General features: G+C 41.5%; 1 protein-coding gene across 1 annotated transcript; it reads right to left on the reverse strand.

Moving 5' to 3' along the window:
• Positions 1 to 77: 77 nt before the first annotated feature.
• LOC121307320 (elongation factor Tu, mitochondrial-like) lies at positions 78 to 15,468 on the reverse strand. The gene is made up of 8 exons (XM_041239499.1): positions 15,447 to 15,468; positions 10,724 to 10,890; positions 10,322 to 10,591; positions 10,042 to 10,174; positions 9,827 to 9,931; positions 9,052 to 9,203; positions 8,121 to 8,240; positions 78 to 1,313 (listed from the first exon to the last, which is right to left on the reverse strand). The coding sequence occupies exons 1-8, from the start codon at positions 15,466 to 15,468 to the stop codon at positions 1,143 to 1,145; spliced, it is 1,140 nt and encodes a 379-aa protein (XP_041095433.1). The 3' UTR covers positions 78 to 1,142.
• Positions 15,469 to 15,638: the final 170 nt, after the last annotated feature.

Consider the following 15,638-nt stretch of genomic DNA (forward strand, 5'->3'; position numbering starts at 1 on the left):
CTGTTCCTAAACATTGAAATATCCACATTTTATAAAGACATTCTCTTTTCACCATCAGTGAATTATCAAACAAAAACATAAATAAGTAAAAGTAACAACAGCCACGTGACCTGCCCCCTCCTTGTCCTGGACAGAGTGATCTTTAGCAGAAGTATTTCCCATCTCTAATGCAGCAGCTGCTGTCTTTTTCATTGAAGGCTTTGTAAAGAAATCGCACAGCTCTATGCAGTTTAACAGGGAGTGTGTCAGTAAAGCAACCGCTGGCTGTATTTATTTAAGTGATAAAAAAATATTTTGAGAAATGGGAATTTTCACAGAGAACTACACATTACACGGCAATCGGAAGTCAGTGATAACCGTGAAAAAAATATAGCCTTACATAGGGGGAATGTTAGAATGAGACAAGTCTGTTCTAATCCCAACCCCTCAGTGGAAAACCACATGGAACAAATGTGTTTCTACAGCATCAGATTTTAAACACACTGCACTACTCGGTATGTATATATTGTAAAAACGCTAATGAAGGGGGTGCATTTGTATACGTGTATTGGTTACTTTTTATAAAACACAAAGACGAGAGTTTTTTTTATATATTTATTTTTACAAATCATTTCAACTGTTCCATTTGCAGTCCTGACCCTCAAGACAGATAGATGCAAAGAGAGAACTACGTTTTCATCGCTAACTTGTCTTCTCACTGTACCAGGGTTAATACCGCAGGCTGTAAAAAATATTTTAAATAAAGCTTTATACATTTAACAGAGCAGATGGTTCGCATTTCATTTTAATTCAATTATGTTTTGAGAAAACCCAGCCAAAGTAGGGGAAAGGAATTCTACAAACTACAGCATGCCCCCACACTGACACTGAGGGGTGATGGGAGGTGTAGGAAAATAAAAACTACAGCTCCCAACATGCCCCACAAGCCAGCAGCAACAGCAACGGAGGATGGGAGCTGTAGTTCCTTTTATGCACACAGGTGTTACCAAAAACCCTATGCAAGCTATAGACATGAAGAATAAAACTGAAATTGGCTGGGCTTTATTTATTCATAATGTAGTCAAAGACAGTGTGTGGAAGCATCGCTCCCTAACCCTAAACTCCCTGTACAGTCCTTGTGAAATCGAGAGAGTGGTCACTGTTTAACCCCAGTTGATCTGGTCCTCCTGTGTAGCGGTCAGTATGTCAGTGACCAGTCCAGTCCCAATGGTTTTGTTTCCGTCTCTCAGCGTGAAGCGCTGCCCTTTCTCCAGAACCATGGGCTGTCTGAGAGTGAGAGTGAGGGAGGTGTCCTCACCTGGCATCACCATCTCCTACAGAGAGAGAAAAAAAAAAACAGTCATATACTGTATATACAGCGATACAGCGAGAGAGACAGTCATATACTGTATATACAGAGATACAGCGAGACAAACAGTCATACTGTAAAGAGATACAGTGAGAGACAGTCATACTGTATATACAGAGATACAGCGAGAGAGACAGTCATATACTGTATATACAGAGATACAGCGAGAGAGACAGTCATACTGTATATACAGAGATACAGCGAGAGAGACAGTCATATACTGTATACAGAGAGACAGCAAGACACAGTCACTATATTAGGGATGCACCGAATCCAGGATTCGGCCCGAATAACTACTTTTTGAGCAGGGTTTGTATTCAGTGAGCCAAATCCGAATCCTATATCTGCACATCCACTATAATACATCCCTCCAATGTGTGCGATTCTTCTTTAAATAAAAGACACAAGCCTGGTATTGGACTTAACTGTTGTATTTAAAAACAAGAACATGTTTGATTAACTCCATCGCCACTCAACTCCCTATTACTGGTGGCACACGCACTAAACACGTCACACCGCTGCTGAGTGCAAACACACCCCTGCATGCAACAACAATTCACAGCACACTTCTCATGGAGTACAGTTATGCTGTTAACCTGTAATATATAGTAACAGCAAACTTGTAGACTTTTGTGCTTTGTTGCTTTGTCTGTCAAATGTGTTCTAGAGATCATACCAAAGATTAAAAAAAAATAAATCTGTGCACAGAAATATATATTTCGTAACTTTACAGCTGTCAGATATGCAAGATGCAGTATGCTTTAGCAAATTAAATTACATTATTAATGTGTCAATACAAGCTGATTTACTTGGCAACTGCTGTGTTTTACTAAAATATTTTAAAAACTATTTCATAGCCCATTTGATGTGTTACACCTACAGTGCATTTAAATCACCATGGGTTTTATTTCGCAGGGAGATTCAGGTCACTTTTCCTCCTAGCTCTCTGACAGGGTTGTCCACAGGGTCCAGAATCTCGGGACACTAAGGCAGGTCACGTTTTTTAACTCGCCTCTCTAAACAGTAATGTATTCGACATGTAAAGCCAGTAGGAATTGATTCAGCAGTTTAGTGAATGTATTTATTTGTGGGGGCGATTCTATCTGCAGCCTCTAACAACGATTAATCGTACTGCTTGAATTGTTTTTTATACAGTAAACAATATCTACCAAAATAGCGCAACACCATCATTATAGATAACTTTGCATTCATTTAACCTTGTGACTGCAGGTAAAGTTTCTATTTGTTTTATATTTCTTGCTTCACACAGCCCCGCCCAGTCAGAGACTCAGAAAGCCAATCAGCTGCTGTATACGTCTGATTGATGGAAACGATCCTCGCAGGCATGTCTGTGCTTTTGGTAACAACAAAGTAAAACAATTCGACAGCTTGCACAATTCACACTCACTTTACTGAATACACTGCAGATTAGAGAGGAGTTACAAAACCCGACTTCCTCAAAGTGCCTCGCGATTCCAGACTGTTGGAACCCTGCTCTCAGATCAGGTGACACGGGTTGAATCGTCATTAAAGAAAATAGCGGGTTACGACAAAGATGCAGCTCTCCTTTCTTGTAAAGGTAAGCAGTTCTGTATTTCGGCGTTTCTGTTGTGGGGGGAGGGGGGCTAGTAGTAAATTGTGTACGAAATGCGACTGAAATCTTATTCAGGGATATAGTTCCATTCAGGAATAAAAAATACTATTAACTAAAAGGCTCAAAACTAACATTCCTTGTTAGTAGCTGCCAGTCCGATTTTCAATCAACAGTTTTCTTCGGTATTCGGTGCATCCCTACTGTATAAACACAGACAGTCATATACTGTATATACACAGAGACAGTCATATACTGTATATACACAGAGACAGTCATATACTGTATATACACAGAGACAGTCATATACTGTATATACACAGAGACAGTCATATACAGTATATACAGTGCAGACAGTCTACTGTATAAACAGAGACAGTCATATACTGTATAAACACAGAGACAGTCATACACTGTATATACACAGATAGTCATATACTGTATATACACAGAGACAGTCATACTGTATAAACACAGACAGTCATATACTGTATATACACAGAGACAGTCATATACTGTATATACACAGAGACAGTCATATACTGTATATACACACAGTCATATACTGTATATACACAGAGACAGTCATACTGTATATACACAGAGACAGTCATATACTGTATATACACAGAGTCATATACTGTATATACACAGTCATATACTGTATATACACAAAGACAGTCATATACTGTATATACACAGAGACAGTCATACTGTATAAACACAGACAGTCATATACTGTATAAACACAGAGACAGTCATACTGTATAAACACAGACAGTCATATACTGTATATACACAGTCATACTGTATAAACACAGACAGTCATATACTGTATATACACAGAGACAGTCATATACTGTATAAACAGAGACTGTCATATACTGTAACACAGAGACAGTCATATACTGTATATACACACAGTCATATACTGTATATACACAGAGACATATACTGTATATACACAGACAGTCATATACTGTATATACACAGAGACAGTCATACTGTATATACACAGAGACAGTCATATACTGTATATACACAGAGACAGTCATACTGTATATACACAGAGACAGTCATATACTGTATATACACAGAGACACAGAGACAGTCATATACTGTATAAACACAGAGACAGTCATATACTGTATACACAGACAGTCATATAGTATATACACAGAGACAGTCATACTGTATAAACACAGACAGTCATATACTGTATATACACAGTCATATACTGACAGTCATATACTGTATATACACAGACAGTCATATACTGTATATACACAGAGACAGTCATACTGTATATACACAGACAGTCATATACTGTATAAACACAGAGACAGTCATATACTGTATATACACAGAGACAGTCATATACTGTATATACTGTATAAACACAGACAGTCATATACTGTATATACACTGTATATACACAGAGACAGTCATACTGTATAAACACAGACAGTCATATACTGTATAAACACAGAGACAGTCATACACTGTATATACACAGATAGTCATATACTGTATATACACAGAGACAGTCATACTGTATATACACAGAGACAGTCATACTGTATAAACACAGACAGTCATATACTGTATATACACAGAGACAGTCATACTGTATAAACACAGACAGTCATATACTGTATATACACAGAGACAGTCATATACTGTATATACACAGACAGTCATATACTGTATATACACAGTCATACTGACAGTCATATACTGTATATAAACACAGACAGTCATATACTGTATAAACACAGAGACAGTCATACTGTATATACACAGACAGTCATATACTGTATATACACAGAGACAGTCATATACTGTATATACACAGAGACAGTCATATACTGTATATACAGAGACAGTCATATACTGTATATACACAGACAGTCATATACTGTATATACAGAGACAGTCATATACTGACAGTCATATAGTCAGTCATACTGTATAAACACAGACAGTCATATACTGTATAAACACAGAGACAGTCATACACTGTATATACACAGATAGTCATATACTGTATATACACAGAGACAGTCATACTGTATACACAGAGACAGTCATATACTGTATAAACACAGAGACAGTCATACACTGTATATACACAGATAGTCATATACTGTATATACACAGAGACAGTCATACTGTATAAACACAGACAGTCATATACTGTATAAACACAGAGACAGTCATACACTGTATATACACAGATAGTCATATACTGTATATACACAGAGACAGTCATACTGTATAAACACAGACAGTCATATACTGTATAAACACAGAGACAGTCATACACTGTATATACACAGACAGTCATATACTGTATAAACACAGAGACAGTCATACTGTATAAACACAGACAGTCATATACTGTATATACACAGTCATATACTGTATATACACAGAGACAGTCATATACTGTATATACACAGAGACAGTCATATACTGTATATACACAGAGACAGTCATACTGTATAAACACAGACAGTCATATACTGTATAAACACAGAGACAGTCATACTGTATATACACAGACAGTCATATACTGTATATACACAGAGACAGTCATATACTGTATATACACAGAGACAGTCATATACTGTATATACACAGAGTCATATACTGTATATACACAGTCATATACTGTATATACACAGAGACAGTCATATACTGTATATACACAGAGTCATATACTGTATATACACAAAGACAGTCATATACTGTATATACACAGACAGTCATATACTGTATATACACAGAGACAGTCATATACTGTATATACACAGACAGTCATATACTGTATATACACAGAGACAGTCATATACTGTATAAACACAGAGACAGTCATATACTGTATATACACAGATAGTCATATACTGTATATACACAGAGAAACACGCAGTCATATAGTGTATATGCAGACAGACAGTCATATACCGTACATACACTGTAGTGTTCTGCAGTACATCATGATACTAAAATCCTATGATACTTAATATTGGGGTAAAATAAAAATATCAAAGCATCGTGGTTTTTCAAACCATGGGGTTGTTGTTTTGTTTTCTTTTTAAATTTTAAAACAAAACTCTGTAACCGTGTGCTTTAAAAACAATATGACCCAAGCCGACTCATTTCCACTTAGCGGAAGAGACCAACTAGACTGTGCGCTCTGGGAAAATTAAATTACTGCAGCAGCAGCAGCATGGCGAATGCTGGAGAGAAGCTTGATGTGGAGCCATTTGGGATTTCAGCCAGATGACAATGGAGATCTGGTTGAAGGCGGAGTGTCAAAATGTGAAAAACAAAGAAGGAAATGCCACCAATTTATTGAAACACCTTTGAGATAGCCACCTCGATCTCTTTACTGTGGTTTCTTCCGTTCTTTTAGTTTCAGTGAATCACAGTGCATATTACTTATAAAACAGTCACAGCAAAGAGAACACACAGAACAGGAATGCGTTAGAACCTGATCAAAAGAGAGTTCATTGATGCTTGTTTATGTTGGCATTGCAGTGCATTTGCTAGAAGCTGCAAAAATATAATTTGCTAGCATGTGTCATTAAAACTACTGCATGTCAAATGTTAGCGTGTTTTTAAATTCTTTGGGTTTTGTGTTAATCTGTATTTCATGTGCATGTAGTGATAGCTGTGAAAGTCCTGTGTTTTGAACTGCATGCATGAGCGGTGGAAACACCAGAATGCTACAGACTTCACTGCCAGCATATGTTCCCCTAACAGGATCAATGTAACGCTTCACTGCAAAGGAAAGCACAGCACCTAAAGCTTCCAAGCCACACTGCCAATGCAGACAGCTTCAGCATGAAGGCAATAAAGAGAACTTGCATGTTTATTACATTAGCCAGACCAAGACATTTGGGCTTGAATGCGCTTAAACAGAATTCTGTTCTAAGGCGGCATCTACATTAGTGGCCCGTTTGTTTTAGACATGTGGCACTAAATATAATGCTTAACTTTGAACTTTTCACTACTGAATTGCGTATGTTTGCAGCGTTTTTAGTAAAGCAGTTCTTTGCCAGAAATAAGTTTATCTGCTGAACTAATTTTATTAAGTTTTTTATTCAACGTGCAAACAGGTTTGGTCACGACTTCTGCATGTTAATACACCTCTGTACTAACAAGCATTAGTATTCTTCTTATTGGTGTATCTGTTACCGTCCTCGCACTTCAGTTTATTAAAACGTGTGATAGTGTTTCACACTTACAGACTGACGCCACAGCATTCACAAATACTGACACATGACACAAACTCTGTCTCCCCAGTAAAGAGAGGTGAGACATACCCATGGCTCAAAATTAAAGGAGGCATTCCATCAACTATTCTAGATACCTATCTGTGCGCAGTTTACCTGCCACCCACAGAGTCCCCTTACCACAGGAGGGAGGGGTTCAAACCTCCAATCAGAGAGCATTCATTTTCAGGGCTGCTGTGTGGAGATCTCAATGCCAGGCAGAGAGATGGACTACATCAGTACAGAGGGGAATAGCCACCCGTTTGGACAGAGCCCTGTGTACCACACACACATCACCACACAGAGGAACAGTCATGGCCTGGATACATTGTCAATAGCAGGGCTAGAGGGGATTCTCTGGGCAGATACACACACTCAGCTCTGGGCAGTAGTGTGGTAGACTATGCCAAAACAGACAAGGACCCAGGATGTCAAAGGGGCATTTGTTATAGGGCCACTATAAAAGTGGAAATTAGATACTGAGGTATCTGTGTGAGCAGTAATCTGGGGGGGGGGGGTTACATTTATTCCTTTTCATTATTTATTTTTATACTGATGTTCATAGTGTTAATGTCATGCCAGTAAAGCACCTCTGAATTTGTCATATAACACACGCACACAGTGAGGAAGGTGTCCTCTCCAGGCATTACCATCTCCTACTGACAGAGATACACAGAAAAATACACACAGTCATGCTCATGCTCCTGGATGTGATGAGACTGTATACATAGAGACAGAAAGAGACACAGACCTCGCCATCTACACACACTAAACTACAGACACAATGCAGACACACACCCTGACACACAGATTCAGCTGTATGAGCTTTGCAGTTGTAATTGGGTGGAGTCGGCAGGACCTGTATTAATGATGTCAGTGCAGCCCCCCCGCCCCCCCTCACCTTGCTCTGTGGCAGCTCCACTCGGCAGGCCATGTCCCAGGTGAGAGAGAACATGACGGGCATGAAGTTCGAGACAAAGGGCTTGTGCCTCCCGCCCTCCTCCTTACTGAGAACATACACCTGAGAGAGAGAGAGAGAGAGAGAGAGAGATTTACTAGTTACTAGAAACCGCAGCCCGGCAATCCTGCACTGGAGCCCCGCACTGGAGCCCTGCACTGTTGCCCTGCAATCCCCTCATTTGAGTTTTCTTCCTTTTAAAAAAGGAAGTGAGCGCTGAAAACATTGAAAGCGTCGTGCTGTTTGGAACCAGGTAGCAACCGTCTCTAAGGAAGTGAGCGTCAGTGAAAAAGCACTGAAGAGCCGTTGTAGCAGCATAATACATTTGCTGTCTTCTCCTCTTAATTGAGTGGCAGGCTATAGGGCTCATCCTGCACTCCATGCGAGGAGCGCCTTTACTGGATACGCCACTCGAGAGCCCCCAGGCACTTAGTAATACCTCCCTGAGTAACGCTACATTCTGCAGTAGTCATAACAGCACTACCTGCTCAGAGTAACCTCTAGGTAGTCGTTTTCCCCCCAGGTGATAACGGCAGCTAGCAAGTGAAGCAGCACGAGAGGCAGCGTTTCATTACAGTTATAATACGGTCATGTATGGTGGCCGAGAGGTTTTTTTCATGCGTTCCCGTGATGTGTGTTTCTTGAAGCCTCTTGTCATACAAACACCATGCTATTTCAATGTCATTTTTTAAATATATACATATATACTTTGTTTAAACTGATTTTATGGCAATGTCCTTGGTCCTAATTCAATTTTTTTCTCTGAATTCTGGATTTGGTCCGTGTTCTCCGCAACACGGATTTCATAAGGCCCAAGTGTCTGTGTGTGCCAGTGTGAAGCACTGTGGGTAATGTAGTTCCTCAGCTCCTTTACCTGGGCTTGTACTTTCTGGTGGGGTTTGATGGACCCCGGTTTTGACATCACCATGCCCCTCCTCATGTCCTCTCTCTTCAGGCCCCTCACCAACGCTCCCAGATTGTCGCCAGCCTCAGCCCTGTCAAGGTGCTGGTGGAACATCTCGATACCTGGCAAGATCGTTTACATGGTTAAATAAGAACAGTTAAACACAGCTAGTGTGACGAATTCCTCCACTGTTTAATTCAGGATAGCTGCGTGGATAGCCCTGTGAGCAGCTGCGTGGATAGCCCTGTGAGCAGCTGCGTGGATAGCCCTGTGAGCAGCTGCGTGGATAGCCCTGTGAGCAGCTGCGTGGATAGCTGTGAGCAGCTGCGTGGATAGCTGTGAGCAGCTGCGTGGATAGCTGTGAGCAGCTGCGTGGATAGCCCTGTGAGCAGCTGCGTGGATAGCCCTGTGAGCAGCTGCGTGGATAGCCCTGTGAGCAGCTGCGTGGATAGCCCTGTGAGCAGCTGCGTGGATAGCCCTGTGAGCAGCTGCGTGGATAGCCCTGTGAGCAGCTGCGTGGATAGCTGTGAGCAGCTGCGTGGATAGCTGTGAGCAGCTGCGTGGATAGCCCTGTGAGCAGCTGCGTGGATAGCCCTGTGAGCAGCTGCGTGGATAGCCCTGTGAGCAGCTGCGTGGATAGCCCTGTGAGCAGCTGCGTGGATAGCCCAGAGTAGCTGTGTCAATAGCTGTGTGGAGCCCTACAATTGGCTGTGTGGATAGCCCTGTAGCTCTGCGATTGGCTCACCCGTCACAACGGATTTGAAGGCGCGGTTGTGCCCCACAAACTCGCAGTCGTCGCCTTTCTTAATCACCCCCCTCTCGAGGGTCCCTGTCACCACAGTGCCGCGACCTGCAGGGGGCAGCGTAGGGTTACAAATATACAATCACACCAACCTGCAGAGACACACTGTTATGCAATAACACACAGGAACAGCAATCACACACACACACTGGTCTCACCGGGGATGGAGTACACGGCCTCGATGGGCAGCAGAAAAGGCTTGTCCAACTCCCTCTTGGGCAGAGGAACGTAGCTGTCAACAACTTCCAGCAGCTTCATGATCGAATCGACCCCGATCTCAGGACTGCGATTCTGACATAAGAATATTCATTAGACTCCTCATCTCTCTCCCCTCACCTCGTGCACACAATGCTGACCCCACTAATAACAGGTGTTGTCCATCCCTCTCCTCCAGAGCACACAGTGCTGACCCCACTATCACGGGTCTCCTCTCCTCACCTCCAGAGCACACAGTGCTGACCCCACTATCACGGGTGTTTTCTCCCCTTCGTATCCGAACTCGCTCAGCAGTTCTCTGATCTCCAGCTCCACCAGCTCCAGCATCTCTTTATCATCCACGGCGTCAGCCTTGTTCACGAACACAACCACGTGTTCCACGCCGATCTGACGGGCCAACAGGAGGTGCTCCCTCGTCTGCGGCATCTGTCCGTCCGTCGCTGCGACAACCAGGATGCAGCCGTCCAATTGGGCGGTGCCCGTGATCATGTTCTGAGGGGAGCAGACAGACACACACACAAAAAAAAAAACACACATGACAATGTGGAAACTGACTCTGAGCCGGAGCCCTGCTCCAGTCTACGGGACAGCGAGCCAAGGCGGCTGGCTCAGGGAGGCTCTCACCTTCACGTAGTCCGCGTGCCCGGGGCAGTCAGTGTGTGCGTAGTGTCGGTTGGCCGTGCTGTATTCCACGTGCGAGGCGTTGATAGTGATTCCTCGCGCTTTCTCCTCTGGAGCGTTGTCGATATCCTCATACTTCTTATAGCGAGCACCGCCCGCCTCGGCCAGCACTGAGAGAACACAGAACAAATCAACACAGAGACTCACACTGTATTGTACAGCACTGCAATGTGTCTATTGTACAGTATTGCAGTGTGTCTGTATTACAGTGTGTCTGTATTGTACAGTATTGCAGTGTGTCTGTATTGCAGTGTGTCTGTATTGTACAGTATTGCAGTGTGTCTGTATTGTACAGTATTGCAGTGTGTCTGTATTGCAGTGTGTCTGTGTGTATTGCAGTGTGTCTGTATTGCACAGTATTGCAGTGTGTCTGTATGTACAGTATTGCAGTGTGTCTGTATTGCAGTGTGTCTGTATTGTACAGTATTGCAGTGTGTCTGTATTGTACAGTATTGCAGTGTGTCTGTATTGTACAGTATTGCAGTGTGTCTGTATTGCAGTGTGTCTATTGTAGTATTGCAGTGTGTCTGTATTGTACAGTATTGCAGTGTGTCTGTATTGCAGTGTGTGTGTATTGCATTGTGTCTGTATTGCAGTGTGTCTGTATTGCAGTGTGTCTGTATTGTACAGTATTGCAGTGTGTCTGTATTGCAGTGTGTCTGTATTGTACAGTATTGCAGTGTGTCTGTATTGCAGTGTGTCTGTATTGTACAGTATTGCAGTGTGTCTGTATTGCAGTGTGTCTGTATTGTACAGTATTGCAGTGTGTCTGTATTGCAGTGTGTCTGTATTGTACAGTATTGCAGTGTGTCTGTATTGCAGTGTGTCTGTATTGTACAGTATTGCAGTGTGTCTGTATTGCATTGTGTCTGTATTGTACAGTATTGCAGTGTGTCTGTATTGCAGTGTGTCTGTATTGTACAGTATTGCAGTGTGTCTATTGCAGTGTGTCTGTATTGTACAGTATTGCAGTGTGTCTGTATTGCAGTGTGTCTGTATTGTACAGTATTGCAGTGTGTCTGTATTGCAGTGTGTCTGTATTGTACAGTATTGCAGTGTGTCTGTATTGCAGTGTGTCTGTATTGTACAGTATTGCAGTGTGTCTGTATTGCAGTGTGTCTGTATTGTACAGTATTGCAGTGTGTCTGTATTGCAGTGTGTCTGTATTGTACAGTATTGCAGTGTGTGTGTATTGCAGTGTGTCTGTATTGTACTGTATTGCAGTGTGTCTGTATTGCAGTGTGTCTGTATTGTACAGTATTGCAGTGTGTCTATTGCAGTGTGTCTGTATTGTACAGTATTGCAGTGTGTCTGTATTGCAGTGTGTCTGTATTGTACAGTATTGCAGTGTGTCTGTATTGCAGTGTGTCTGTATTGTACAGTATTGCAGTGTGTCTGTATTGCAGTGTGTCTGTATTGTACAGTATTGCAGTGTGTCTGTATTGCAGTGTGTCTGTATTGTACAGTATTGCAGTGTGTCTGTATTGCAGTGTGTCTGTATTGTACAGTATTGCAGTGTGTCTGTATTGCAGTGTGTCTGTATTGTACAGTATTGCAGTGTGTCTGTATTGCAGTGTGTCTGTATTGTACAGTATCGCAGTGTGTCTGTATTGCAGTGTGTCTGTATTGTACAGTATTGCAGTGTGTCTGTATTGCAGTGTGTCTGTATTGTACAGTATTGCAGTGTGTCTGTATTGCAGTGTGTCTGTATTGTACAGTATCGCAGTGTGTCTGTATTGCAGTGTGTCTGTATTGTACAGTATTGCAGTGTGTCTGTATTGCAGTGTGTCTGTATTGTACAGTATTGCAGTGTGTCTATTGCAGTGTGTCTGTATTGTACAGTATTGCAGTGTGTCTGTATTGCAGTGTGTCTGTATTGTGTCAGTATTGCTGCAGTATTGTGTGTCTGTATTGTACAGTATTGCAGTGTGTCTGTATTGCAGTGTGTCTGTATTGTACAGTATTGCAGTGTGTCTGTATTGCAGTGTGTCTGTATTGTACAGTATTGCAGTGTGTCTGTATTGCAGTGTGTCTGTAGTGTGTCTGTATTGCAGTGTGTCTGTATTGTACAGTATTGCAGTGTGTCTGTATTGCAGTGTGTCTGTATTGTACAGTATTGCAGTGTGTCTGTATTGCAGTGTGTCTGTATTGTACAGTATTGCAGTGTGTCTGTATTGCAGTGTGTCTGTATTGTTCAGTATTGCAGTGTGTCTGTATTGCAGTGTGTCTGTATTGTACAGTATTGCAGTGTGTCTATTGCAGTGTGTCTGTATTGTACAGTATTGCAGTGTGTCTATTGCAGTGTGTCTGTATTGCAGTGTGTCTGTATTGTACAGTATTGCAGTGTGTCTGTATTGCAGTGTGTCTGTATTGTACAGTATTGCAGTGTGTCTGTATTGCAGTGTGTCTGTATTGTACAGTATTGCAGTGTGTCTGTATTGCAGTGTGTCTGTATTGTACAGTATTGCAGTGTGTCTGTATTGCAGTGTGTCTGTATTGTACAGTATTGCAGTGTGTCTGTATTGCAGTGTGTCTGTATTGTACAGTATTGCAGTGTGTGTGTATTGCAGTGTGTCTGTATTGTACAGTATCGCAGTGTGTCTGTATTGCAGTGTGTCTGTATTGTACAGTATCGCAGTGTGTCTGTATTGCAGTGTGTCTGTATTGTACAGTATTGCAGTGTGTCTGTATTGCAGTGTGTCTGTATTGTACAGTATTGCAGTGTGTCTGTATTGTACAGTATTGCAGTGTGTCTGTATTGCAGTGTGTCTGTATTGTACAGTATTGCAGTGTGTCTGTATTGCATTGTGTCTGTATTGTACAGTGTTGCAGTGTTTCTGTATTGCAGTGTGTCTGTATTGTACAGTATTGCAGTGTGTCTATTGCAGTGTGTCTGTATTGTACAGTATTGCAGTGTGTCTGTATTGCAGTGTGTCTGTATTGTACAGTATTGCAGTGTGTCTGTATTGCAGTGTGTCTGTATTGTACAGTATTGCAGTGTGTCTGTATTGCAGTGTGTCTGTATTGTACAGTATCGCAGTGTGTCTGTATTGCAGTGTGTCTGTATTGTTCAGTATTGCAGTGTTTCTGTATTGCAGTGTGTCTGTATTGTACAGTATTGCAGTTTGTCTGTATTGCAGTGTGTCTGTATTTTACAGTATTGCAGTGTGTCTGTATTGCAGTGTGTCTGTATTGTACAGTACTGCAGTGTGTCTGTATTGCAGTGTGTCTGTATTGTACAGTATTGCAGTGTTTGTGTATTGCAGTGTGTCTGTATTGTTCAGTATTGCAGTGTGTCTGTATTGCATTGTGTCTGTATTGTACAGTATTGCAGTGTTTCTGTATTGCAGTGTGTCTGTATTGTACAGTATTGCAGTGTGTCTGTATTGCATTGTGTCTGTATTGTACAGTATTGCAGTGTGTCTGTATTGCAGTGTGTCTGTATTGTACAGTATTGCAGTGTGTCTGTATTGCAGTGTGTCTGTATTGTACAGTATTGCAGTGTGTCTGTATTGCAGTGTGTCTGTATTGTACAGTATTGCAGTGTGTCTGTATTGTACAGTATTGCAGTATTGTCTGTATTGCAGTGTGTCTGTATTGCATTGTGTCAGTATTGCAGTGTGTCTGTATTGCAGTGTGTCTGTATTGTACAGTATTGCAGTGTGTCTGTATTGCATTGTGTCTGTATTGTACAGTATTGCAGTGTGCCTGTATTGTACAGTATTGCAGTGTGTCTGTATTGCAGTGTGTCTGTATTGTACAGTATTGCAGTGTGTCTGTATTGCAGTGTGTCTGTATTGTACAGTATTGCAGTGTGTCTGTATTGTAGTGTGTCTGTATTGTGTCTGTATTGCAGTGTGTCTGTATTGTTCAGTATTGCAGTGTGTCTGTATTGCATTGTGTCTGTATTGTACAGTATTGCAGTGTGTCTGTATTGCAGTGTGTCTGTATTGTACAGTATTGCAGTGTGTCTGTATTGCAGTGTGTCTGTATTGTACAGTATTGCAGTGTGTCTGTATTGTACAGTATTGCAGTGTGTCTGTATTGTACAGTATTGCAGTGTGTCTGTATTGCAGTGTGTCTGTATTGTACAGTATTGCAGTGTGTCTGTATTGCAGTGTGTCTGTATTGTACAGTATTGCAGTGTGTCTGTATTGCAGTGTGTCTGTATTGTACAGTATTGCAGTGTGTCTGTATTGCTGTATTGCAGTGTGTCTGTATTGTACAGTATTGCAGTGTGTCTGTATTGCAGTGTGTCTGTATTGTACAGTATTGCAGTGTGTCTGTATTGTACAGTATTGCAGTGTGTGTGTATTGCAGTGTGTATTGTACAGTATTGCAGTGTGTCTGTATTGTACAGTATTGCAGTGTGTCTGTATTGTAGTGTATTGCAGTGTGTCTGTATTGTGTCTGTATTGCAGTGTGTCTGTATTGTACAGTATTGCAGTGTGTCTGTATTGTACAGTGTTGCAGTGTATTGTACAGTATTGCAGTGTGTCTGTATTGCAGTGTGTCTGTATTGTACAGTATTGCAGTGTGTCTGTAGTGTACAGTATTGCAGTGTGTCTGTATTGTACAGTATTGCAGTGTGTCTGTATTGCAGTGTGTCTGTAGTGTACAGTATTGCAGTGTGTCTGTATTGTACAGTATTGCAGTGTGTCTGTACACGTCACCGACAGACATGACATGTCATAGCTCTCAACCTTTATGCAGGGATTTGTTAACATTAGCTAAAAACAAGGCAATAGAATTGGCAACAATTTCAAACAGAATACGTTTACTGTAGAATGTTGCTGTTACAAGGATTGCATAATTAATTAGGGTCCTTACATTTAATATGCAAATAACAACAGGTTTA

Source organism: Polyodon spathula, chromosome 55 (assembly GCF_017654505.1).
Source record: "Polyodon spathula isolate WHYD16114869_AA chromosome 55, ASM1765450v1, whole genome shotgun sequence".
In the NCBI taxonomy this organism is placed as follows: Eukaryota; Metazoa; Chordata; class Actinopteri; order Acipenseriformes; family Polyodontidae; genus Polyodon; species Polyodon spathula.

Coding starts and splice junctions, on each gene's coding strand:
- LOC121307320 (XM_041239499.1), bottom strand. CDS start 15,468: ATGTCATGTCTGTCGGTGACGT. Junction 10,592..10,723: donor GGCACGCGGACTACGTGAAG/GTGAGAGCCTCC, acceptor TGCTCCCCTCAG/AACATGATCACGGGCACCGC. Junction 10,175..10,321: donor CAGCACTGTGTGCTCTGGAG/GTGAGGAGAGGA, acceptor TTCTTATGTCAG/AATCGCAGTCCTGAGATCGG.